The following is a 25,327-nucleotide window of genomic DNA, read 5'->3' as shown; positions in this document are numbered from 1 at the left end:
CTGCTGCACTTGAAATTGGGATCACTAGTCGCGGTCGTCTGCCCTATATCACTGGGGAGAAACCTGCGCCTAGTAAAACTGATCCTGGATGGGCGACTTGGGCGTTGGAAGATAGTCAAGTTAAGGTTTGGATTATTAGTTCTGTTTCTGCTGATATTCAGCCCCTTATTTTGCGAAAGTCGAGGATGTATGGCCGTAAAAAGAGAATCCTGCGTACATACCAGATTAAACGCAACATTTATTCTCTTAAACAGGGTGACTTGTCTGTGGCATCCTTCTATGGAGCCCTGAAGACTAAATGGGAGGAACTGGACTATCATGTGAATGATGACTGGAATTGTGGTTCTGATCATGAACAGTACTGGCAGAAAGAATGGATGGACCGCACTTTTTTTTTTCTGGGAGGTCTGCGTGATGAGTTTTGTTGATAGATTGTGGGTTTCGGGTCCGGATCCATACCCGACCCGCCTTGTAGCCCGTTTTGGGCTCTACTTAAGTCATGTAACCCTAATCCTTAAGTGTTAATGATAATCTTAAGAGAGAGAGAGTCTGGCTGCTAGTGGGCACCAACTCCTCCTCATTCGTGGTTTTTTCTCCCTCGTGTTGAGGGTTTTCCACGTTACATCGTGATCATTGCTTCTCTTCTTCTTCTTCTTCTTGTTCGTATCTCTACATGGTATCAGAGCCGTGAAGTTCCGGCGTTTCTGGTTGTCTTTTGCCCGTGTTAGAGGAGAATCGCCCGGCACTGTTCATCGTCTCGCCCGTGCCCGACGCTCGTGCCCGAGCGTCGTCTGTCGTCCCGCCGCCGTCTCCGCCCAGCGCCGCCCTGATCAGCGCCGCTCAGGATTCCGCCGTCTCCGCCTAGCGACAACCGGCCCAGCGACGCCCTGATTAGCGCCGCTCAGGAATCCGCTACTTCCGCCCAGCGACACCCTGCCCAGCGGCGTTCCCGTTCAGCCGCTTCCGCCCAGCGTTGGCCTGCCCAGCGGCGTTCCCGTTCAGCCGCTTCCGCCCAGCGTCGGCCTGCCCAAACGACGACCTGTCCAGCGGCGGTCTTTTTCCGCCCAACGCCGTGTCCTTTTCCGGCGCCGTGCCGCTCTGCCTGGTCTGTTTCCGCCCAGCGCCGCGCCGACTGCCTGGTCTGTTCCCGCCCAGCGCCGCGCCGCTTTGCCTGGTTCCGTTTCCTGCTCTCTGTCCGTTTTTTGGTGTTGTATCGTGTGATTGCTTCTTGCTGCCCTTGCTGCCTACTGGTCTGTGATTATGGCAGCCTCTTCCTCGTCAACCGTCAACACCAATCCCACTGAAATAGGGGTTTTTAGAACTGAGAATGTTCCCATGCAGGTCATCACTCTTCGCCTCACCAAGGATAATTATTTCTCGTGGTCGCCTGCTATGACCATGGGGATTGCTGGCCGTGGTCGCATGGCCTATATTGATGGGAGCAACCCCGAACCAGCAAGAACAAGTGATGTGTGGCATACTTGGTTTCTTGAGGATAATCAAGTGAAAACTTGGATTGTCAATTCCGTTTCCGCCGATATTCAGCCCCTTATCCTTCGGAAGAAGACTGCTAGAGACATGTGGGTGGTTCTCGAGCAAATGTATGGCCAAAAGAAGACCGCAATTCGTACTTACCAAGTAATGAAGACAGTCTATGGCATTCGACAAGGGACCTCGTCTGTTGCAGAGTACTATGGGGCTTTGAAAGCCAAGTGGGAAGAGCTTGACTATCATTCTGATATTCCTTGGCATTGTCCCCATGATCAGGCGCTCTATGTTGCTCATGAATGGGAAAACAGGGTGTTCCTATTTTTAGCAGGTTTAAATGATGAGTTTGAAGGTGTTCGAAGTCAGATTTTGAATTCAGGGGAGGTGTCCAGTATTGAAGATGTGTACTCCTGTGTTGAAGCGGAAGAACAGAGAAGGCTTGTTACAAAAGAAGGGAAGAGGGAACTTGTGCCCTATAACGAGAGATCTGCTCTCGTGAGTCGTGGTCCTGGCGGCCCATCTAGGTCTCTTCGCCGGTGCACTCACTGCAAGAAGACAGGTCACACTGTGGATTATTGCTGGGATCTTCATCCAGAAAAGAAGGGGAACAGAGGGAGATCTTTGACTGGGAGAACGCCCGTGTCTGAGGTGCAAGCCTCTAGTGGAGAAAAAGTCTCCATTTCTGCTGACCAGCTTCGTGAACTAAGGGCTTATTTGGGCAGGCTCGATGTCAACAAGACTGAGACCTCAGAGGGAACTACAGCTAATCATGCTCTTGCAGCTATTGGCAATCAAGGTAACTCTTCTGTGGGGGAATGGATTGTCGATAGTGGTGCTACTCATCACATGACAGGTAATCCAAAATTGTTTCATGAGTATAAGTTGTCCTCGGGAAGGGAACGTGTTTCTCTTGCAGATGGTTCCTCTACCTGTGTGGCAGGCGAAGGCACTCTGTCCTTGTTGGACAAATTTCATGTGCAGGGCGCTTTACATGTTCCCCAGTTTCCTTTAAATCTCTTATCAGTCAGTAGACTTACTAAAGAATTGAATTGTGAACTTATATTCTCTGCCGATCGTTGTGTTTTGCAGGACTTGGTGACAGGGAAGAGGATTGGGATTGGTTTAGCTTCTGATGGATTATATCGTCTTCCCATACGTGTGGCTACTGCTCTGTTGACAGCGATCCGCAAGACAGATAAGAGAAGAGAAGATTGTCTTCAGTCTTTTATGTACTGGCATGAACGTTTTGGGCATTTACCTTTTGGGATTTTGAAACATTTGTTTCCAGACTTGTGTTCCTCCTTTGATGTGTCTTCCATTTCTTGTGATGTTTGTCAGTTTGCCAAACATGTGAGGGCTTCGTACCCTCTTTCTTCTAGTTGTGCTAATGAAGCTTTTTCTCTGATTCACTCTGATGTATGGGGACCCTCGGGCATTCATACCCGTCAAGGTTTCCAGTATTTTATCACTTTCATTGATGATTTCTCTCGTGCTACATTTATATACTTGTTAAAAGACCGCAGCGAGGTTCCTCGAATCATCGAGACATTTATTCTTCTTGTGCATACCCAGTATGGTGCGAATGTTAAAACTTTCAGGTCCGATAATGCCCGTGAGTACATGTGTCGGCCTGTTGAGGAGTTTCTTAGACAACGGGGGATTGTTCACGAGACATCCTGTAGTTACACCCCCCCTCAAAATGGGGTAGCTGAAAGGAAAAATCGTCAACTTCTTAATGTCACCAGGGCTCTTTTGTTTCAGAGAAATCTTCCTAAACACTATTGGGGTGATGCAGTTCTTACTAGTGCCTATCTTATTAACCGCATGCCCAATCGTGTTTTGAATGGTAGGACTCCCCACTCGTTGCTTCCTGGCAGTCGTCCACCATTTCCTCTTCCTCCTCGTGTTTTTGGTTGTGTATGTTTTATCCATGATCACAGTCCAAATGTCAAGAAACTTGATCCTAGGTCTATCAAAGGTGTCTTTGTTGGATACTCCCCTACGCAAAAAGGATACAAATGTATTGATCCTATTACTGGTCGAGCTTATGTTACGAGGGATGTTACCTTCTTGGAACATGCCTCTTACTTTGGTGAGAATCCTCTTCAGGGGGAGCAGTCTGTGGGCAGGGAAGAGTATTCTCAGAGACAGGAACTTCAGTTTATAGATTTTTTGGACTACAAGAAAACAGAATCACTTAATACTGTTGATGTGCCTGAGAAGGAGGAAATGGGTGACAATAGCATTGAGAAGGAAGGCCCTCAGTTGTTTGGACAGTTCTACTCTAGACGAGGTACTCGGACAGAGGTGATGACTTGTGATGCTAGATCTACTTCCAATCCCAATGCCACTCCTTCCCTGGATGAACCAAGTCCTACCGAGGAGACCGTGGAGACCCATGATGAGGTTGAAAAGAAGAATGACGATCTTCCCATTGCCCTGAGAAAGGGTGTCAGGTCATGTACTCAACACCCCATTGGTAATTTTGTTTCTTATTCCAGACTTGGGAAAGATTACAAGTGCTTTGTTTCTACTCTTTCTTTGGCTGTGATTCCCAGGACTGTCGCTGAAGCTCAAAGTGACTCCAAGTGGGCCGATGCAATGAAAGAAGAAATAGATGCCCTAAGAAGAAACTTGACATGGGAAGTGGTGAAGATTCCTGAAGCCGCTCACCTAGTTGGATCCAAATGGGTGTATACCATCAAGTACAAACCAGATGGGAGTGTTGAAAGATATAAAGCTCGACTTGTGGCCAAGGGGTTTAGCCAGAAATATGGAATTGATTACTTGGAAACCTTTGCTCCTGTTGCGAAAATGAAGACTGTGAGGGTGGTTATATCCCTAGCTGTGATGAAGGAGTGGAAGATGTATCAACTGGATGTTAAGAATGCATTCCTCAATGGTGACCTCGAAGAAGAAGTATATATGCATATGCCTCCAGGATATGAAGAACCAGAAATGTGTTGTAAGCTAAAAAAGGCATTGTATGGCCTTAAGCAATCGCCCAGAGCGTGGTTTGAACGACTGAGAAGAGTGATGATACGTCATGGATACAAACAAGGAAATGGAGATCACACTCTGTTTGTGAAGAAGAAGGAGAGCAAGGTTACTCTCCTGCTCGTCTACGTAGATGACATGATTGTTACTGGAGATGATGAGGAGGAGATTATCAAGCTAAAAGGGTTACTGGCTACAGAATTCGACCTCAAAGATCTTGGAAAACTAAGGTATTTTCTTGGTATGGAGGTTGCTAGGTCTAGTACTGGTCTTGTACTAAACCAAAGGAAATATACATTAGACCTGCTGGAAGAAACTGGTAAATTGGGATGTAGACCTACTCCTACCCCTTTTGACACTGGGCACAAGTTGAGTCTTAGAGATGGAGAGCCTCTCTGTGAAGAAGACAAGGGAAGATATCAATGTTTGGTTGGGAAGCTAATTTATCTTACCCTCACGAGACCTGATATCACCTTTGCGGTGAATGTTTTGAGCCAATTCATGCATGCGCCAACCGATGCACATCTGAAGGCTGTGGACAGAGTGCTATGCTACCTGAAGAAAAATCCTGGTAAGGGACTCCTGTATGTGAAACAAGAGACTGTGGAAATCGAGGGCTATTCTGATGCGGATTGGGCAGGTTGTGGTGATACCAGACGATCCACTACAGGGTACTGTGTCTACTTGGGAGGAAACCTTGTTGTATGGAGGAGCAAGAGACAGGATGTTTGCTCTAGATCCAGTGCAGAGGCAGAATATAGGGCAGTTGCTATGGGAGTGTCAGAGTTATTATGGTTGAAGATATTGTTGACTGACATTGGAATAGAGATTGAAGGACCTATGAAGATGTATTGTGATAACAAGTCTGCAATCAACTTAGCCAACAATCCTGTACTTCACGACAGAACAAAACATGTTGAAATTGATCGTCACTTCATTCGGGAAAGGATTGATGCGAAAGAGTTGATCTTACCTTACATGAAGTCTGAAGACCAAACTGCTAATGTTCTGACGAAAGCTCTTCCTTCAGCTTCATTTGAGAGGAATGTATCCAAGTTGGGCATGTTTGATATGTACGCCCAACTTGAGGGGGAGTGTTGATAGATTGTGGGTTTCGGGTCCGGATCCATACCCGACCCGCCTTGTAGCCCGTTTTGGGCTCTACTTAAGTCATGTAACCCTAATCCTTAAGTGTTAATGATAATCTTAAGAGAGAGAGAGTCTGGCTGCTAGTGGGCACCAACTCCTCCTCATTCGTGGTTTTTTCTCCCTCGTGTTGAGGGTTTTCCACGTTACATCGTGATCATTGCTTCTCTTCCTCTTCTTCTTCTTGTTCGTATCTCTACAAGTTTGAATCCATTAGGGGTCAAATTCTCAACTGTGACGAGACCCCTGGAATTGAGGAGGTGTATGCCTGGGTGGAATCTGAGGAACAACGCCGTCAAGTGATGCACATTGACTCTAGTCATGGTAGTTCACCCTCTGCTTTTGTTAGCCGTGCTCCAGGGACTGGGCAGCGTCCTATTCGACGTTGCAGTCACTGTAACAAGTTGGGACACTCAGTTGATTTTTGTTGGGATCTTCATCCTGAGAAGAGGCTTACCCGTGGTCGTCCTCCCTCTGGTAGGCGGGGTCCTCCTGTGCCTGATACGAGCTCTCCCAGTGTTGAAAAACCGAAGCTTTTCTCTGACCAAATCAAGGAATTACAAGCTTATATCAGCTGGTTATCTACTACTAAGGAGGAAGCCTCCACGTCTGACGGAGCTCAGTTAGCCCAAGCTCTTGTTGCCACAAGTGATCAAGGTAATCCCTTACTTGGTGATTGGGTAGTTGACAGTGGAGCTACTCAGAAGGGATATAAATGTATTGATCCTACTACCTCCAAAATCTATGTCTCCCGGGATGTTACCTTTCATGAACATGAGGCGTATTTTCTTGTGAATCCTCTTTAGGGGGAGTGTATAAGGGACAGTGTGGAAGAGTATTCTCCAAAGCAGTTTATTCAGTTTACTGATTTCTTGGACTACTAACTTAGTCACAGTGTGGAAGATACAGTTAAAGATGATAAAGACAGTCATGTGGAAGGGGGCCCTGTGGATGATCAGCCCACATCCCGTGATCATTTGTTTGGGCAGGTTTACACTAGAAAGGAGAAAGATGTGGTTGAGACTGTTGATGTAACCAATCCCAATCCTGTGAGTTCCCCGAATGAACCAAGTCCAATGAATGAAGAGCTTCCCATAGCCCTGCGCAAGGGGACCAGGTCATGTACTTCTCACCCTATTCAGAGATTCGTCTCATATTCAAACCTCAGTAAAGAATACAAATGCTTTATTACCACTCTGTCTATGTCTGTGATTCCCAGGTGTGTGGAAGATGCTAGAGAGGATCCTAAATGGCTACAGGCTATGACAGAGGAGATTGATGCCTTGGCAAAGAACAACACTTGGGAAGTGGTCGATATTCCTAAGGGGACTCACTTAGTTGGTTCCAAGTGGGTGTTTAGTGTGAAGTATAAACCTGATGGCACTCTGGAACGGTATAAAGCTCGTCTGGTTGCAAAGGGGTTCAGCCAAAAATACGGAATTGACTATCTTGAAACCTTTGCTCCTGTTGCAAAACTGAAGACTGTGAGGGTCATTTTGGCACTTGCAGTGCAAAAGAAGTGGGGCATGGACCAGCTTGATGTCAAGAACGCCTTCTTGAACGGCCATCTAGAGGAGGAGGTCTATATGAGCACGCCTCCCGGATATGCTCAAAGTGGAAAATGCTGTCATCTCAAGAAGGCCCTGTACGGCTTGAAGCAGTCCCCTAGAGCATGGTTTGAAAGACTGAGGGTGGTAATGAAGATAAATGGGTACAAACAAGGAAATGGTGATCATACCCTGTTCATTAAGCAGAGAAGTGGCCTGGTGAGCATTCTTCTTGTGTATGTTGATGATATGATTGTCACAGGTGATGATGAAGAAGAAAAAAGGAAGATGAAGGAGAGGTTAGCTGCTGAATTTGACCTTAAAGATCTGGGAAAATTAAGGTACTTTCTGGGAATAGAGATTGCACGATCAGAGACAGGGCTTGTTATGAGCCAAAGGAAGTACACTCTGGACCTCCTGAAAGAGACAGGTAAACTGGGATGCAGGCCCTTTCTAACTCCAATGGAGTCAGGTACAAAGATAAGTATCAAAACTGGTAACATCCTGGATGAGGAAGGAAAAGGACGGTATCAGAGGCTGGTTGGTAAGCTTATTTATCTTACTCTTACTCGCCGTGTATTACTTATGCTGTAAATGTGTTGAGTTAGTTTATGCATGCTCCTACTGATTGTCACTGGAAGAGTGCAGAAAGAGTGTTAGGGGTACCTGAAGAATAACCCAGGTAAAAGGTTATTGTATACACGGCAGGACAAACTTAATATTGAAGGATACTTTGACGCCGATTGGGTTGGTTGCACGGATACGAGAAGATCTACCATAGGGTACTGCATCTTTCTAGGGGGAAACCTGGTGGTATGGAGGAGTAAAAGGCAGGAGGTCTGTTCTAGATCCAGTTCTGAGGCTGAATACAGGACTTTGCTATGGGGGTTACAGAGATGTTATGACTAAAGATTCTTCTAGCAGATATTGGAATTGAAATTGAAGAGAAGATGAAAATGTATTGTGACAATAAGTCTGCGATTAACCTGGCAAATAATCTCGTCCTGCATGACAGAACCAAACATGTGGAGATAGATCGCCACTTCATACGGGAGCGCATAGATTCAAAGGAGTTGATCCTTCCTTATATGAAGTCTGAAGATCAAATTGCAGATGTTCTAACTAAAGCCTTATGTACATCTCAATTTGAAAAAAATGTTAGGAAGCTTGGTATGTTTGACATGTATACCAGGCTTGAGGGGGAGTGTTAGAATACCGTGTAATAGAGAACCGGGTTTGGATATGGACCCGGTACCCATAGGTGCGGGAACCGAGGATGGGCTCGGTTCCCTAGGCAGGTCTCTCTTCCTCCCTCTTTTATTCTAATCACTTATTGTAATTGTTGATTAAGTGAATTAAGTTTTCTCTCTCCTAGGGTTTCGGTTTTGCCCCTAGGTTAGAGCTTCCCCGTGGTTTTTCACCTCGTTTCGAGGTTTTCCACGTAAATACTGTGTTTGTTTTTTCTTTCTCTTCTTCTGCTGCGTGTTTCTACAGTTCTCTCCTCTATATATAGTGTAGGCTCCCCTCTCTTTAACCCATGGCTTGTTAACCCACTTCTTGTATTATTGTTGAAGATAAATACATGTTTTCTTTATCCTCTTGTTAGAGGACTCTTGTGTATTGCCTAGTTGAGTTAGTGGGAGATTCAAGAGTGATATTCTTGAAGTATTTGCCTAAGTTTTGGGCCTGATTTACAGAACCTACAAAATATAACGACAAACCAGATAAATCCTTAGCCCTCTAGGGTAAGGGTTAAGATCTGGAAATGAAGTATATAAGGCATCTTAACCACAACTACACCTAGATGGATACATATATTATCTTAATATGTCAATGCAGTCCCTTCTATATACCACAACTCAGTGTTATCCGTATCGTATAGGTTTAGAAAACCTATACGGTACGCTTACGATACATGATACGCTTGTGTATCATAAGAATATCGCCCGTATCGTACGATACGATCGATACACCTTTGTATCATACGATATGGGGGAAAACACAAGATTCGTTATGTTTTAAAGTTTAAACACTCCTCCCTTTCTCTCTTCTTGTGTTTAAACTTTAAAGACTCCAACAGACGTGGGAGGGAGAGATTTTGCCCATTTTCATAAAAAATAACTGAGGATTCATTGATTTGGGAGATATTATCGTTGAATCATGAAAGATGATAACTATATGCTTTGAATTTATGAAATTGTAATGTAATTTAAGTCCTAAGACTCTAAGTCCTAAGATTCTATAAAATTTTCAAGTTTAAAATTGTGAAGGATGCTTATTATGTTATTTTGAATCTTTGATTTCTTATTGTTGAATGTGTTGTTGATACACATAAATATTCTTCATGTATGATGATCTTTTTTATATTTAAATACATTTTTCTTGATTACTGATTTATTGTTTATTTTTTTGGATTTTTTATGATTTTTTTCTATTTTTTTTATCTTCAATATTTTTTTAAATTAAAAAATTAATTTTACGATACGCTACGCTACATTAGCGATACGTTACGATATGGTGTATAGGTTGGCCCAACCGGTATGCGTTACGCTACTCTTTTTACAACATTGCAACATATAGGATCTAACTAATCGTCATATATTTAATTGGTAGTCGCAATCAATTTGTTCACATTCTCATATTCAATTTACAGCTCCTGTGGATGCAAAACACAAATACGTGCATACCACAGGTGACCTCAGGTTGGGAGACAACCCTTCATAGTGGTCCAAAACACTATAGATCTATACTCCCTGAAGCGGCAGAGCAGTCTACTAGGGAACGTATTCTAAGGGCATTTTGCTCGGCCTTCTTAAAACACCCAGGTTGGGAAGGTGGGAATCCAATGCTCCTAGCACACTACATAACGATACTCTGGGACCTTGCACCACGTGCACTAGGAGCATGCAAGATCAGTGGTGAAGGTGGGATGTATTCCAAACATATTGTCTTGTTCAACTGGCCTAAACAAATTAACATTTCTTAGGACTTAATGGTGTGAAAAACATACATATTATGATTGGCTAGAACTCAAGGTTGACTCAACTTCTTGAGCCCAAACCAACCCCAAATTGCATTCGTAAGAAGGTCATGCATCTAGTCATTACCCTTGGGGCTAGCTGAATGACACTCAAAAGGTACATTTACCCATTTAATGCATTCAATACACATAAAATCACAAAGGAAAAAGGGAATTCCACACAATTCAGTTCACACAAAACCTTAGGGAATTTCACACAATTCAGTTCACACCAAACCTTAGCTGAACTACGGCGAGTAGTCTCAATCCATGGTTAGCACATAGTTGTCCTAAGTAGTTATCATGCTAGGTGCTTACTAATGCACAATCGAGATGGAAGAGGTATTCGACTCGATATTCCACACAAAGCTGTTCTAAGCAATCTGTCCTAAGCAATTACATTTCTAGCATGCACAATATTTGAAGTCAACCAACAATTTCATACAATCATTCATTCGTCACATAGAACACCAATTTACACACCATTCAAAAAGGGGAATGTTCACATGATCTAATGATCCTATTAACCCCCACTTAGGAGTGGAGAACTCAATTCATATTTGGCACTAGGACTAGGTAGGGATTTGTCTGGAAGGCCATCATACTTGACGTGCGTCTCTACGAACAACAAAAATCACTCGAGCTTTGTATCATGTTGCTTAGGGTTGGCTCGATGTTCTTGGTTCACCTACTAAACTCAAAACAATAAGTTCTCTACACACTTAATTTGCCATTAATATCTACTTAGATAAGAAGAAACTATCACGTCAAAAGTTGAGGTTTCAAGAAGGTGCCGAGAGATTGAATCTTCTTGTAGGAAATTTCTTCAAGCTCTTCCACATGGTTTTGGAGCAGACCGATCTAAATAAAAAGATCTTTCAATCAGCCTATTGTTTGGATACCTCTCGAAAATGTTGTACGTGTCACCATATTGTACGATACATACTGTTGCTTTTCAAATTTACGATACGATACACCACCTATATTGCAGAAAGGTTGTGTATCGTATGTGTATCAAATATATCATGCAATACACAGCCTATATTCCACAATATTGGTCATTTTTTAAGTAATTTTTGAAACATGCCCTCCCTCTTCATTTGTGAACATATCTAATAGTTGGAAGGAGGGGAAGGTTGTGACAATTTTGAAAAGGAATAATCGGTTTTACCATGAAATTGTCGATTTGAAGGCAGATTTATGCATGGATGACTGATTCTTGTTTAGAGAAAGTGAGTTTATATCTTCTACAAAAGATGAAATTAAAATAAAGACGACAAAGATTATGAAAGAAGCTGTTTTCATTTGTTATTTGGATTAAAATTGAGCAATTTCGTCTTGTGATGTGATGTATATGTATGTAAAGCTTGTTTTTTGATGTGTTATGGATCTTATGACTTATTTATGAGTTATTATGTAGATGATCTTATAAATTTATGTTTCTTGATGTCTTAGATCATGCTATGTTACTATATGATACTACGACTTATTAATGTTTGTGAAGTAACTTCATACTTAGTAATAAGCCTGTCATTAGCAACATGTTTTTTTCATTAAAAAACTACATTCTTTATTTTTCTAGATTTTATTATTTGTTTTATGTTTTTATGATTTTTTTTATTTTTTTGAATTAAAAAAATAATTTTACGATACACATATGATACAAGGTATCTATAGGCCGGACTGATACGACTTACAATACTCTTTTGACAATGTTGCCTCTTGACTCTTCCTTCTAGTTGAGACTTGAATTGAAGTTATCAATGTTGTTCTGGTTCAATGAATCATGACATCTTACCGACAAGTATGTGTTGCTATGTGGTAATATATATGTATATATATGTGTGTGTGTGTGTTTATATACTTCATGGAGTCTCTTCACCTAAATTGCCACATGCTCACATGAGTCTTCGCCCGAACTCAATCCAAACATGAGATGCCCCATCCTATCGATCACAAGTAACACATTAACATTGCCAACCACAGTTTACACTGCTTGCTAGTCCCAAATGGTTATGGGACCGTACAATTAGGGTCGCTAGGTATGAATTTGCTCAATAGATTACTAACCACCAAATCAAATAATTAGAACAAGTTTAGACTGCTAAAGTCATATTGAGACATCACCATTGAAACAACCTGACCCACTCCTGGGCTCGGACCCCTGGTTTGGCGGATCCCAACCCACCCCTAGCAGTTTCGGCTCCAACCCTAAAAAGGCTAGGAACCAGGACAATCATTTATGGTAATGAACCCCTTTATAAACCCTTGAAGATCCCTTACAATCTTTAATACGAGACTAAATTTTCGGGGGTGTTACAATCCGCCACCCTTAAGGCACATGCGTCCGTGCGTGTGGGACCCTAGGTTCGAGTGTTGAAACGGCTCTGATACCACTGAAACAACCCGACCCACTCCTAGGCTCGGGTCCCTGGTTTGGCGGATTCCAACCCGCCCCCTAACAGTTTTGGCTCCAACCTTAAAAAGGCTAGGAACCAGGACAATCATTTATGGTAATGACCCCCTTTATAAACCCTTGAAGATCCCTCACAATATTTAATACGGGACTAAATTTCTAGGGTGTTACAACCATTACATTAGCCTTCTCATTAAAGATCCAATGATGATGCAACATTAAGTTCACTAACATCTGTATATAATCAATCAGACCAACAAGGAAAGAGAATCTCTTTCATACACTTGAGCATGTTACTAAAATTCATGTTGACTGTTTAACGTGCAAGTCAACACAAGTTCTCTCACCCCATCTGCAATGTAGCATTCATACAAAAGATAGCATGAATCGATAGCCCACTAAATTAGTCCTATACCGTCCCTTATATAACAAAATTTCTATCATGCTCCTTAAACACATAACTTTTAGTCCAACATACTGAAATGATAATGGTCAACATTTTCAAGACACACATCAATTAAAATTAGGTTGATCAGCCTTGCTTACCACTCTTATGGAGCTCTAGCTACTGTAGGAGGGCCTCGTAGTCACCGCAAATGCCCCTCTAGCCACCATTTGCATGGTGTGCTGTTGTTGTCTCCAACTCCCTTACTTGCTGGAAAAATGAGAAAATCGTATTTCCCAAGCTGCCAAACCCAAAAGCAGCACCAAGAGATGATGAGAATGAGAAAATGAGAGAAAGAGGGAATGTGAGGGTGAGAGTGGGAGACCGGGTGAGCGTGAGGGTTCGTGAGGGAGTGAGTGGGTGAGAGAGGATGGGAGGGTGAGAGTGGGAGACCGGGTGAGCGTGAGGGTTCGTGAGGGAGTGAGTGAGTGAGAGAGGATGGGAGGGTGAGAGCGTGAGATTGGGAGAGGATCTGAACAAGGGTCAGAGCAAGAGAGAGCTCATGGGAGAGTGAGTGTGTCACACCCCGACCTTTTGACACTCAAACATTTTTTTTCTAAACATAAAGCATCGAGGTGCGACTACTCTACAATTCAAATGTGAAGGAACCATGCCATTCAAAACAATGGGGCGAACTTTCATTTATATAATCATTTCAATTCATACAAAATCACATCGATGTATAACAAAAATGCCCCAAACTATATAATTGATGCCTAACAAAAACAAGGCATCAATAAAACCAAAATAAGACGCGCCGGCACTACAAAAGACACATCCCAAAACCTCCCCAGTAGGACGTGAGTGAAGCCATCTGCTCAACCTGCTGCCCCGGATCTGCCAAAACCTGAAAAAAGAAACAAATGAAGGCTTAGCCTTCGCAGTATGGCAACAAGCCAGCAAAATACCAAACCCTCTCAGTTAGGGCTCAAATCAGAAAACAATTCTTAAAATCATTCATCATCATGTCGTGTCAGAGCACGACATGTACAAGCCACTCAATGGCCACAATACACAATTCAATCACATGCTTTCATATCCATCACATGCACAACAGTCACATATACAATCATCTACATTACATTTTCATTAACTTTAGTGAATTAACAGTTCCTGTGGGTGCAACACAGGCACGTGCACACCATGGGCGGCCTACAGCCGAGAGACAACTCCCGTGGTGGCCCATAACAGTATGGATCCATTTCATCCGCTGCAGCGGTAGAGCACTCATCCATGGATGTGTGAAGTCCAAGGAGAGATACTCAACCTTCCCTAGGACACCTAGGTTGGGAAGGCGGGAGCCCACGCTCCAAGCACAACACACAACAGTACCCTGGGGCCTTGCACCGCCTGCGCTCCGAACAGGCGAGACCAGTGGTAAACAAAGGGGACGTCTCCCACACACATAGCCACATCCCACTGGCCTCTCATCTCTTAGTTATTCATTCTTATCATTATAGTTACACATTCACAAGACGACTGGCTAGCACATGAGGTTAGTACACTTCACGAGTGCACCCACACCTCCGATCACCTCCACTTGAGGTCTATATATACAGTAACAGTCATTGCTAGCCGTCATACCATACAGGTACAACTACCCTCCAAATCATCCATTTGCATCATTGCCCATGACAATGGATATGCAACAACATACACATTCATAACAATCATCTCATTAATCACATCTTTTGAAAAACTTAGCCAAACCACAGAGAGTAGTCTCGATCTGCGGTTGGCTCGTAGCTGTCCTATGCAGTTATCATTCTATGATGCTTTCTAATGCACAATTGGGGTCGAGGAGACACTCGACTCGATACCCCACCTCATCTGTCCTAAACAGTTATCAATTCTAGCATGCACATGCAATTACGTAACCTTTTCAAAACAAACGACTAATAATCTTTCTAACCCATTCATATCATACAAGCAACATACGTATACTCATTCACAAGGAAATCAATCAATTAACATCACAATCCTAGGATCCCCTGATCCTAGGAACACACAATCACACATTTGCCCAGGCATGGATTTGCCTGGAATGTCACCATACCTGTGGCGCGCTCACCAAATTCTTCAAAACTCCTCGAGCTTCGAACTCAAGGTCGACGGGACGTGCCCGGAGCACCTGCAGACATAAACAAAAGGTAAGACTCCTACTAGATACCTAAACAATTCAAACAAATACGAGACAAAATCCTTGAGGCACGTGTCATCGCCTCAAGAGGGTGTCGACGGGTAGTGTCGACCTACAAGCCCTCTAAAAGGCCACTTCCCAACTTCTAGCCGTGCCAACAAAAGTCAAAACTCAAAGCCATCAATCCATCTATCACAAACGCCTTTTTCCAAACTTTCTTTTTCTTAATCAAGGCGTCAACCCCAAAGGCACATCCAACTTACGTACGCTTTCCCTGTTTAACTCCAAGACGCACCCGTTCACCAGAACGTGTGCTACAAGCTCACCAAAACCATCCTAAATCTTCCCCACAGCCATACAAACGCTACCATGCTTCCCTATTACTTCGAAAATCAACTCATCATGCTTAAAAGATCAACAAACACATGAATCATCGCTTCTCCATCATAACCCCACATTTTCCCCAAAAGCAAAATCGCTAACATGCATCTCAAAACATCAATTCTAAGCCCTAGCATGCACAAACAATAATTATACATGCTCTAAAAGATAATATTCAATAATTTGGGCTTGATTATGTCTCGCTCACCCTAAATCAAGAATCTGAACTGCTGCAACGCCTCCGACAGTCACCTCAAGCGATCAATCGGTCCCCGAACGGCAAAAATCGTGCTAAACCTCCACCACCAACACTGCCTACTCGCTGCTAGGAGGGGAAAAACACGTTTCCCAAGCTGGAATCCTAACAAACAAAGCTGAAAACCGTGAGGGAGTGCTCGATTGGGATAAGGGGAAAAACAATTAGAAAAAAAAATGGGGAGAACGAGCTCACTTAGGGTACGTGAGGCAAGGGAAGACAAAGAGAGAGAGGTTCAGACAAAAAAAAGGGAAGAAGGGCAGTGAGGGGAGAGGACGAGAGAGAAGAGAGAGTCGGTGGGAGAGTAAGGAGAGGGACCGTGCGGGAGAGGGCTATCGGAAAGGGGGAAAGAGAGGGGCGAGGGAGAGGAAGAGAGAGAGAGCATTCGGTAGGGAGGGCAAAGGAACATGAGAGTGGCGGAGAAGGGAAACAAAGAACGAGAGAGGGAGAGAGTTTTACCCAAGCGCCGCCGCCTCAGCCGCCGTCGTCGCCGCTCGCCGCCGGCACCTCCCCCGTCTTCTTCTTCTTCTTCTCTGCGTGGATCTCCCTAGCGGCAAGAACGGCAACGAAAAGGGGGAGAGCGAGATGAGGACGAGGGAGAACAGCCCTCGTCGGGCTCTCCCGCGGGTAAGCTGCGGGTCCGGGTCCCGACCCGACCTGCCCAAAAAAAATAACGACCGTTACAGAGTGAGCAAGAGAATGCGGTAGAGAGTGATAGAGCAGCAGGATGAGCGCGAGAGTGAGGGGTTGGAGAAAGCAAAAGAGAGCTAGGGAGAGAATGGGAATGAGGGAGAGAGTTTGGATGAGAGGGAGAGAATAGGAGATAGAGTGAAAGAAAGAATGAGAGCGATCGAGAGGGAGGACGAGAAAAACTGGGAGAGAGATTATCTCCCCTCTTGTCTTCCGTTGCCTCCTTCTCCCTCTGCTGCCACCTTCTGTCCATCCTCTGCTGCCGCCACCTCCTCCTCCTCCTCCTCCTCAGCTCCTACCACCGCCTTGTCCTTCCGTTGCTCTTCTGCCTCTCTCCTTCCTTCTTCCTTTGTTCTTCTTCTTCGCTTCATCAGAGATCTGAGAGGAACCCTCAAGCCGTCTGGCTCCTCTCAGCACAGGTAAGGTCCTCAGGTATGGGTCTGCACCCTGATCCGGATCCGCCCACCTGTAATGAAAATTGGTGTGGTTACAGGTTAAATATGATGGTTGATATGTTGTTGTTTGTGCGTATATTTCATAATTGCAACTGAGGCTTTGACCAGTGCTTCATATAACATTGACATTCTTTTTGTCCATGAATCTTGTATTTCAGTTTCAATTTTAGTCAGATAAGTGTTTCATTGGGTTCCTATTTTTCTAATCTAATTTTACTTGCCTTCTTGTGATATAAGAACGAACACTGATTTAAATAACAAAACTTGTTTGTTTTTCATTGGTAATAGATCTGAGTGCTCAATCTGTTCTTCTAAGTTAATAAAATATTCTTTTTTTCCATCAAATTTGTTTATGAACAATATGAAACACCTTTTATAAAAGGAACATTTAATATCAGCACTCACATGTTTTTGATGTAGGACATGGAGGCCACCATTTCAGACAATCCGATAGTTGCTGCTGCCCCTGGCATGGTTGATAAGTCAGTAGGAGCAGTTTCACCTCTTCGAAAACAAGATGGGCAAAGGGGATTCCTTGTGGATAGGGGTGTTGGTTCCCCCAGGCATGCTAGATCATCCAGTGCAACTATCATCATGAGCGGAGATCTTAAATTGGATTCACAAGTCAAGGTTGGTGTGTGCCTGTTGAAAACTGAATTTTGTTGTATATGCTCCTTGGTTTGCTGATATGTCATCTTTTAAATCTATTTTAATTATTCCTTATTTCATTTGTAACAATGTCCTTTACTATCAGACTTAATGCAGTTTTGGTTGCATACTCCTCTGGTATTCTTCTAATCCTTCCATTATGTATTCAATCTTTCGAAGACTATGCCGGCAGCTGCAGGAGCTGTTGCAGCAGCAGCTATAGCTGATCAGATGCTTGGACCAAAAGAGGACCGTAAATTGGCTATTGTTCTGGTAATCTATGATTCTATTGTGTGTGTTACAGAATCTTCTATTCTGAGAAGCTGCTTTGTTCACCAGATTGATTTCACTTTGGTTGGAGACTTTTGCACATTATAAAAGATAGATTTTTGTGAATGATTTATTTGGTATTATATTAATGACAATAGATTTTTGACTGTTAGCTTCAATTTCTCTGTCAAAAATTGAAATTGGTTCTACTTTTTTAATTTCATGTTTATTTTTGCAGTTATTTGTTTGTCCTATTAGTTAGGTGGAACGGAATACGTATGTGAAACAGAGCTAGTTTCTTTATAAGCAGTGGCCATTGCTTGACTGTCCTCAATAAGGGGGCTTGTAATGCACACAATACATCTAAATATGCCCATGAAAGTGGGAAAGTGGTATTGTGTGCATTACAAGATTCCTTATTGAGGACTCCTTATTGAGGACAGTCAAACGTTTGTAGCAAATATAGTTTGTATAGGTCGGATCAATAAGGAGTCCTCAATAAGGACAAACGTTTGTGCTTGAAGAGCATTACAGGGAGTTGACTATAGTTCTAGTACCAGTACAAATCATCTAAAAGGAAGATTTTGCTACTTCAGGAAGAGTTTTTCATGTTGAATACTGATAAGAGCTTCAGCATCTCTCACTTTATTTTTTCTTAACATTTTTAATCTCTTTCAACTTTTTTTGTTAGTTATTATATCCACATAGGAAGCAGTATAACAATACTTGCATTAGACTTTGTTAATAGTGTTGTGTCAAGATAGCAACAGTTTGAATCCAAAACCATTCCTAAATCTATCAAATCGAACTTCAGGAGTGTAAAGTAGTGTTGTGTCAAGGTAGCAACTATTCTTCCCTAAATTGTTCAAATCAAACTTTAGGAGTCTGCTTAAGTCCATATAGGGCTTTTGCAAGTGAAAAACCTTACAAGAAAGAATGTTCATGTGAATGGACTTTCTATATATACTTCGTGTTCAAGTTTCCATTAAAGAAATGCATTTTTAATGTCCATATATATTCCATCCTTTAACGAATAAAATAGAAACAAGAGTTTCTAATAGTGCTCATTGTAGATACAGGTGGAAAATTTTTTCATAATCATATTCTTGTGAATACTCTTTGACAAGAAGTCTAGCACTATATACATAGAAGTGTCCATCACATTCTATTTAGGCTTTGTAAGCCGATCTACCCCAAATAACATTCTCTTTTGGAGAGAGATCTTGTATTTCTCAAGTCTAAACTTTGTTAAGGGCATCTAATTCTGTTTACATTTTGTTCTTTCATTCATTAAATCCGTGGCTTCCTTTAGGCAGTGTTTGATAGCCCAGGATGTTACATCCGGGGCTGATTTAAGATCTGAGGATCCCAGATCCTCGAATCTTAAAACCCAAGGTTTTTAAAAACTTCGTTTGATATCATTGAAATGATCTCTCTCTCTCTCTCTCTGTGTGTGTGTGTGTGTGTGTCTTAAAAACTTTGTTTGATATCATTAAAATGATATCATTGAAATGATCTTCTCTCCCTCTTTTGAAATCACGTTTATATAAGGAGTTTCATGAGAAAACTTGGACGCAAAGCTAAATTGATCCGACCTATGCAAACTATATTTGCTACAAACGTTTGACTGTGTATAGTCAAGCAAAAAAATCTTTTAAGACAGATCTTCTCCAGTGGTGAATGGGCTGCATGTATACATACCTACAAAAAAAAAAAATTTCTTGTGCAATTATTGGATATTTATTTAATAATGAATTTTGGGAACCATGCTTTAAGTTATTTAGATCAATATGCCTTTGATCAAAGTCCTATCGTTAACAGCGAAGATAGGCTTGACATGGGGTATCTCTTTAAAGCTATGGATAAAGCAAAAGAGGCCATCAAAGAAAATCGAAAGGGGGAAAAAGATTATGCATACCTATTTGGAATATCACAGATAAAAGGTGGTCTATTCAACTTCATCGACCCCTGCATGCAGTAGCCTATCATTTAACTTACGTCATGAGATATTCTACCACATTAAAAAACGGAGAGGTCATGCATGATTTGTTGGACTAAATTGAAGTATTACTTATCAGTTATGAAACCTAGTGAACAAGATGCCGTCCATCCTGAGATGGAAATATATGATAATTGTCTATGTGATATGGGAAGAAAAACAACTATTCAAGACCAGACAACGATATATCCAAGTATTATACATGAAATTTCAATTTGCTTTAGTCATATATTTGTTGTTTCTCTTAGTATACCATTTGTGTTTAGATTCATGGTGGAATAGGTTTGGAAGTGATTGCCCAAACCTCAGAAATTTTGCAATGAAAATTGTCAGTCAGATGTGCGGTGCAAGTAAATGTGAAAGAAATTGGAGTGTCTTTCAACATATCCAAAATAGGAAGAGAAATAGGCTGGAAGCTTGGAACATAGAAGATTGAATGTCTTTGTTTATGTTTGATATAACATGCAGTTGAGATAAAGGTACAATAAGTTAATATAGACTTGTTTCATAAATTATGTACACTTTTTTTATAATTTAACAAATCTCTGCTTATTTATTTTAGGCAAAATACGAAAAAAAAAAAGCATTAGCAAGAAAACATAGATCTTAGTTTTATCCTAACAGCTTGGAGAACCATGATGTGCTGGATTCCTAGGTTGAGGAAGAATTGGCCACAATATTTATGAGGTTATTGAAGGAGTATAGGATGTTGATGAAGGAGAGCCTGTACACAATGTTAAATTTGTACGCATGGAATCGGGTCTGTTGTAATCAGATTAGGTTAATGTTATAATAGTGATTTAGGATTGCAGGGCCACTTAGCGCCGACTGCACCTTTGCTTCCATCAACTTCTTTTCTATCCTCTATTCTCAATCATTCTTGTTTTCATCCGGAGAGACACGAACTTCTGAAGATTCTTACACACAATGACGAAGATATCGAGTTTAAAGACGATGATGCGATTGCAAATGATGATTAAAATGAAGAAGATGAGAATGAGAATGAAAATGAAGATGAACAATTTGATCTTTGGATGTTTAACACTTTGAACTTATTTTTAATGTGTATGGTTTATGATGTTATGATTATATTCTGTTAATTGATAAATGTTCATTGTTATAAGCCTGTATTCATGTCTGACATTTTTTTTATAGAGAACTATTTTTCTTTATTTTTCTCTTTTTTTTTGTGATTTTTTTAATGAATAAAATTACCATACATTACAATAAGGTTATGACTCATTACAATACAGTGCATCCATTGGTCTAATGATATGCATTTTACAACATTGCTTTGAATATTTTCTCTTTGTAAGTTATGGTGATTCTAACAACTTCTTCCTTGAACATTGGTAAGATGTGCATGATTATGAATAAGAGTCGTCTCACATTCATTACCATTAGCATTACTATCCAAAAAGCCATCATATTTAGATACCAACATTGAGAAAGAATAAGAAGGATCTTCTTTGGTTTCATTAGTTCCTTTTTCATTTTCAATAAAATATATGTTTCTTGATACACATAATTCATTAGCTTTGAAATTATATCATCCATACCATTTTTCTTGTCGAGATACCATAGAAAAGCACACTATTGATTTCGATGAAATTTTTTCATGCTTGTTAGCAAAAATGGAACTACAATAATAAAGCGTTCTTAGCCCTTTTGTAATAGACTCCATTTTGTAGAGTTTTGAGAAGGAGAAGTATTTTCCAAAGGATGAGGGCTATGTCACATGGGTGTGGGTGTTGGTGCAGGTACGAATGCGGGTGTGGGAAACATCAAATTTCAAAAAATATGTAGGTGCAGGTGTATATTTATACTATGTTGTGTAGTTTAATAGCCTTATTTATCTATATTTACACTTAAGTGCTAAGCTGTTTGTATTAGCACTAGTCCAGTCAAGTGCACATTTAGTGGTCAGTTTTGGCCTAGTTCCACTTACCGCACTAGATGTGCTATTTCGAAGAAACATCGACACCAACACCAACACCAACACCAGCATCAGGTTGACCACAGGTGCAGCACCTGTTCAAGCACACCCATGTGAGATAAGATGAGGTGGTCTTCCAATAAGATGAAAACATTTTTAGCAAGCAACTTTGGCCTAAAATGTTTTCTTAGGAGATATCTTTTGATATAAGCAAAATTATTGTGGTTTATGTAGCACGAAGATGACTTTTTTGATCACACCATTTTGTTGAGGGTATAAGGACATGATATTGTATGAAAGATTCTTTGTGCTTATAAATAGTTTTCATAGTTCCTTTGATGAATATTCTCTTCTGAACTGATTTCTAGGAATTTCATAGTTTGATTGAACTAAATTGATTTTTTTGACAATGTTGTGAATGAGTTTAAGAATTAAAAAACTCAAGACTTAGGTATAAGGAAGTAGGTTCAACAATATATAGTGTAATCATCTATAAAGATAACATAGTAAGATAAACCTTCTCTTAACATAATAGAATTGGGGCTCCAACATCGGAATAGGCTCTTTGGTAAAAATTCTCTATTGTTGAAGCAAGGTCTTTTCATGTTTCTATGAATACAATCTTGACGTACAAAATTCTCGGGATAGATATTCGACTAAAGCTAGATATGAAAGCTGGTTCACATATCTAGTTCACATTAGGATGGCCAAACTTTTGGTACCAATTTCTTCCTGATTTACAAAATTTCAGAAATGCTTTATACGTGATATCCAAGTAGTTCATTTAGTAAAGATCTCTTCTATGTCTTTCCCCATTAAGTCCCCTGGATCGACAATCCTGCACCTAGTAACCTTTTTATGAGAACAAGATACCTAACCTAACGGAAGGAATATTCAAGTTCGGAATATATCTAATATTTTGTATTGAAAAATTCTTTAGAGCTTTCAAGACGTTTACCAAAATTTAAACATTTCAGCATCAAGAGTGGAGCCATGTGCAGCAAGAACAATTGAGACCATGGAATTTGGATCTCATTTCGATAAAATAGTCTTTTGGTGTCATAGAAAATGCATAATGATCCACAACTGGGAAGGAGACAAATTACCATGGCAGGGGTAGCATGGAAATGGTACTTAAGTCTTTTTGTGGGAAATAAGATGGGTGGGGAGACCAGTTAAGCCCCTTTGTAGCAAAGAGGAGAGAGGACAAGTGGTTTGCCAGTCTCTAATGGCTAGAAGCCATTAGCAATAGTCAACACGTATAATAATATACATAGGGAACTACATAAAAAAGTAAAAGTGCAAGCATATAATATATATATATATATATATATATATATATATGCTGGATGTTGCTTGGTGGCTAAAAGTTACAAGTCTGTTGCTAAAAAACAATTCTCTTAGGAGCATTAGTGATGTTTGATTATATATATATATATATATATATATATATATATATATATATATATATATATATATATATATATATATATATATATATATATATATATATATATATATATATATGGCATTTTAAGCGTGTAATTAAGAACTTGTAAAAAATCTAATGTTCAATGATTAGATCATTTTTAGCTTTGTTGAGATGAGCTTGAGAGACAAAGAGAGTGTTAATTCTCATTAACCCTAATCCCATTTATAATAAGGATTTGGGGGCAGCAGAAAAAATTGCACATTCAGTCCAAGAAAAATTATAAAAGATCTTAGACTACCTCCCATGTTAACTCTAATAAACCCACAACTTAGATGTTTACTAAAAAACTCCTCCACTACATTAACTTGCAACACTTCTCTTCCAGCTAGAGCATAGACGTCAATCATGCTTAGCTTGTTACAACATCTTGTGGAATCAGTAATGAAACGAAACTTGGTGAACACGTCAGCTGCTTGGTGCTTTGAAGACACATGAATAGTTAATGTAATTCTTATTTGAATTATGTCACATATAATGATAATTGACCTCGATATGCTTGTTCCTGTAATGAAATACATGATTGTTGATAATATAGGTGGCCGCCTTGTTGTTGCACCTCATCTTCATGGGAATTTTCACATGAACTACTATACTGATAAACATAGCTTTTATCCAAGTCATTTCTGCAAGTGTTTGAGCCATAGCTCTATGCTCTTGCTCAACACAAGATCTGGCCTTGTCACAGTCACATAAAAGAGTTTCCCAATCAAAGATCTGTATGTTTTGTTATCCATAGGATCTGATTGATCATCGTGCAAAAACAATCGTGGGTTCATGGGAATACGAGACAGTTTGGCATTGAGCATACTTGTCTCATGTAATAAATCGAAACATACTTTCATTGTGAGAGGATCATAGCTTCATTTTTACTGGCTACTTCAATTCCTAAAAAATATCTGAAGGGCCAAGATCTTTGGTGACAAATTTCTTCTACAAATATTTTCTTTGTATTTGAAATTTCCTGTTCATTGTCACCAATCAATATGATATATCATCAACATAATCCACACTCGCTTTGTCTCCCAAATTCATGGGGTTGGTGCATGTATACTGTTTTTGTAACGCTCGAACGTTATACACAACTAAACATGAAAAGGAAATAGAGATATTTTTTTTTGTTTGGTGTGTAGTGGAAGCAAAATAATCACACACCTACTTAGTTGGCGTAGGCCCGATCTATCTATTGTGTACATATAACTTGTTGTGTAATTAGCGCACGACACAATCTATCCTAGCAGTTAATGTTGCTAATGAAAAACACCTATTAATAAAAACATTACTTTTATGCATATGTCGGAGAGCCACAACTCGCAAGTCTTAGTTTCAAACAACTATAAAGTTGTACAAGTATGTACAAACAAAAGTGCATAGAGGAAGTGTACATGACATTGTCGCATTTCTTCCCAGCAATCCCCCATCCTTTTAGCCACCCAATCAACGAGCATCATCTGTTACATAGTGAGAACCTAATGGAGGCAGCTGCTGAGTACAATGAAAATCATAACAAGGTCTCTAATGTATCATTTGAGTGTAAAGTTTGTGTATTGTATTGACTGTTAAAGTTATAGTGAGTATCAACGCTGGATATAAGATCACTCTAGCACTGGTTATAATACTCGAATCGTAGTTCAAAAGGTTCACTAAGTTTGGCTTGCCGATTTCTTCGGCATCCCAACAAAGTAGATTGAATTTGAGTCGCACAAAAACCAATCACATCGGTGACAATAGAGAAAGTAGATAAATGAACGAATGAGTAAATGAATAAATAAATAAATAGACAATTCAGAATGTCATGAATTTTTATGATGCATACATACACACCCGCTTGAGTAAAATCATATGATGCCACCCATTTCGTTGGCGTATTTAGGGCAGATCATTGTGCAACTTACGGTCTCAAACATTGAGTCATTTGGAATATTGGCATAATTTGGGGTAACCACTGGCATGACTCACATCTTGTTGAGCTCAACTGCATTACTACAGTAACTGCATTCCTCTC

General features: G+C 40.7%; 1 protein-coding gene across 2 annotated transcripts in view; it reads left to right on the top strand.

The window, feature by feature from the left end:
• LOC116254252 (6-phosphofructo-2-kinase/fructose-2,6-bisphosphatase) overlaps positions 1–25,327 on the top strand; it is a 95,474-nt gene that overhangs the window by 21,086 nt on the left and 49,061 nt on the right. For both annotated transcript variants that reach the window (XM_031629500.2, XM_031629497.2), the window contains exons 6-7: positions 17,401–17,610; positions 17,809–17,901. In XM_031629500.2, the coding sequence (XP_031485360.1) occupies positions 17,401–17,610; positions 17,809–17,901 (303 nt within the window). The remainder of the gene's footprint in view (positions 1–17,400; positions 17,611–17,808; positions 17,902–25,327) is intronic.

This window comes from Nymphaea colorata, chromosome 5 (genome assembly GCF_008831285.2).
Source record: "Nymphaea colorata isolate Beijing-Zhang1983 chromosome 5, ASM883128v2, whole genome shotgun sequence".
Taxonomy (NCBI): domain Eukaryota; kingdom Viridiplantae; phylum Streptophyta; class Magnoliopsida; order Nymphaeales; family Nymphaeaceae; genus Nymphaea; species Nymphaea colorata.
The sequence above is the reverse complement of the archived record's forward strand: the minus strand, read 5'-3'. Positions and strand labels throughout refer to the sequence as shown.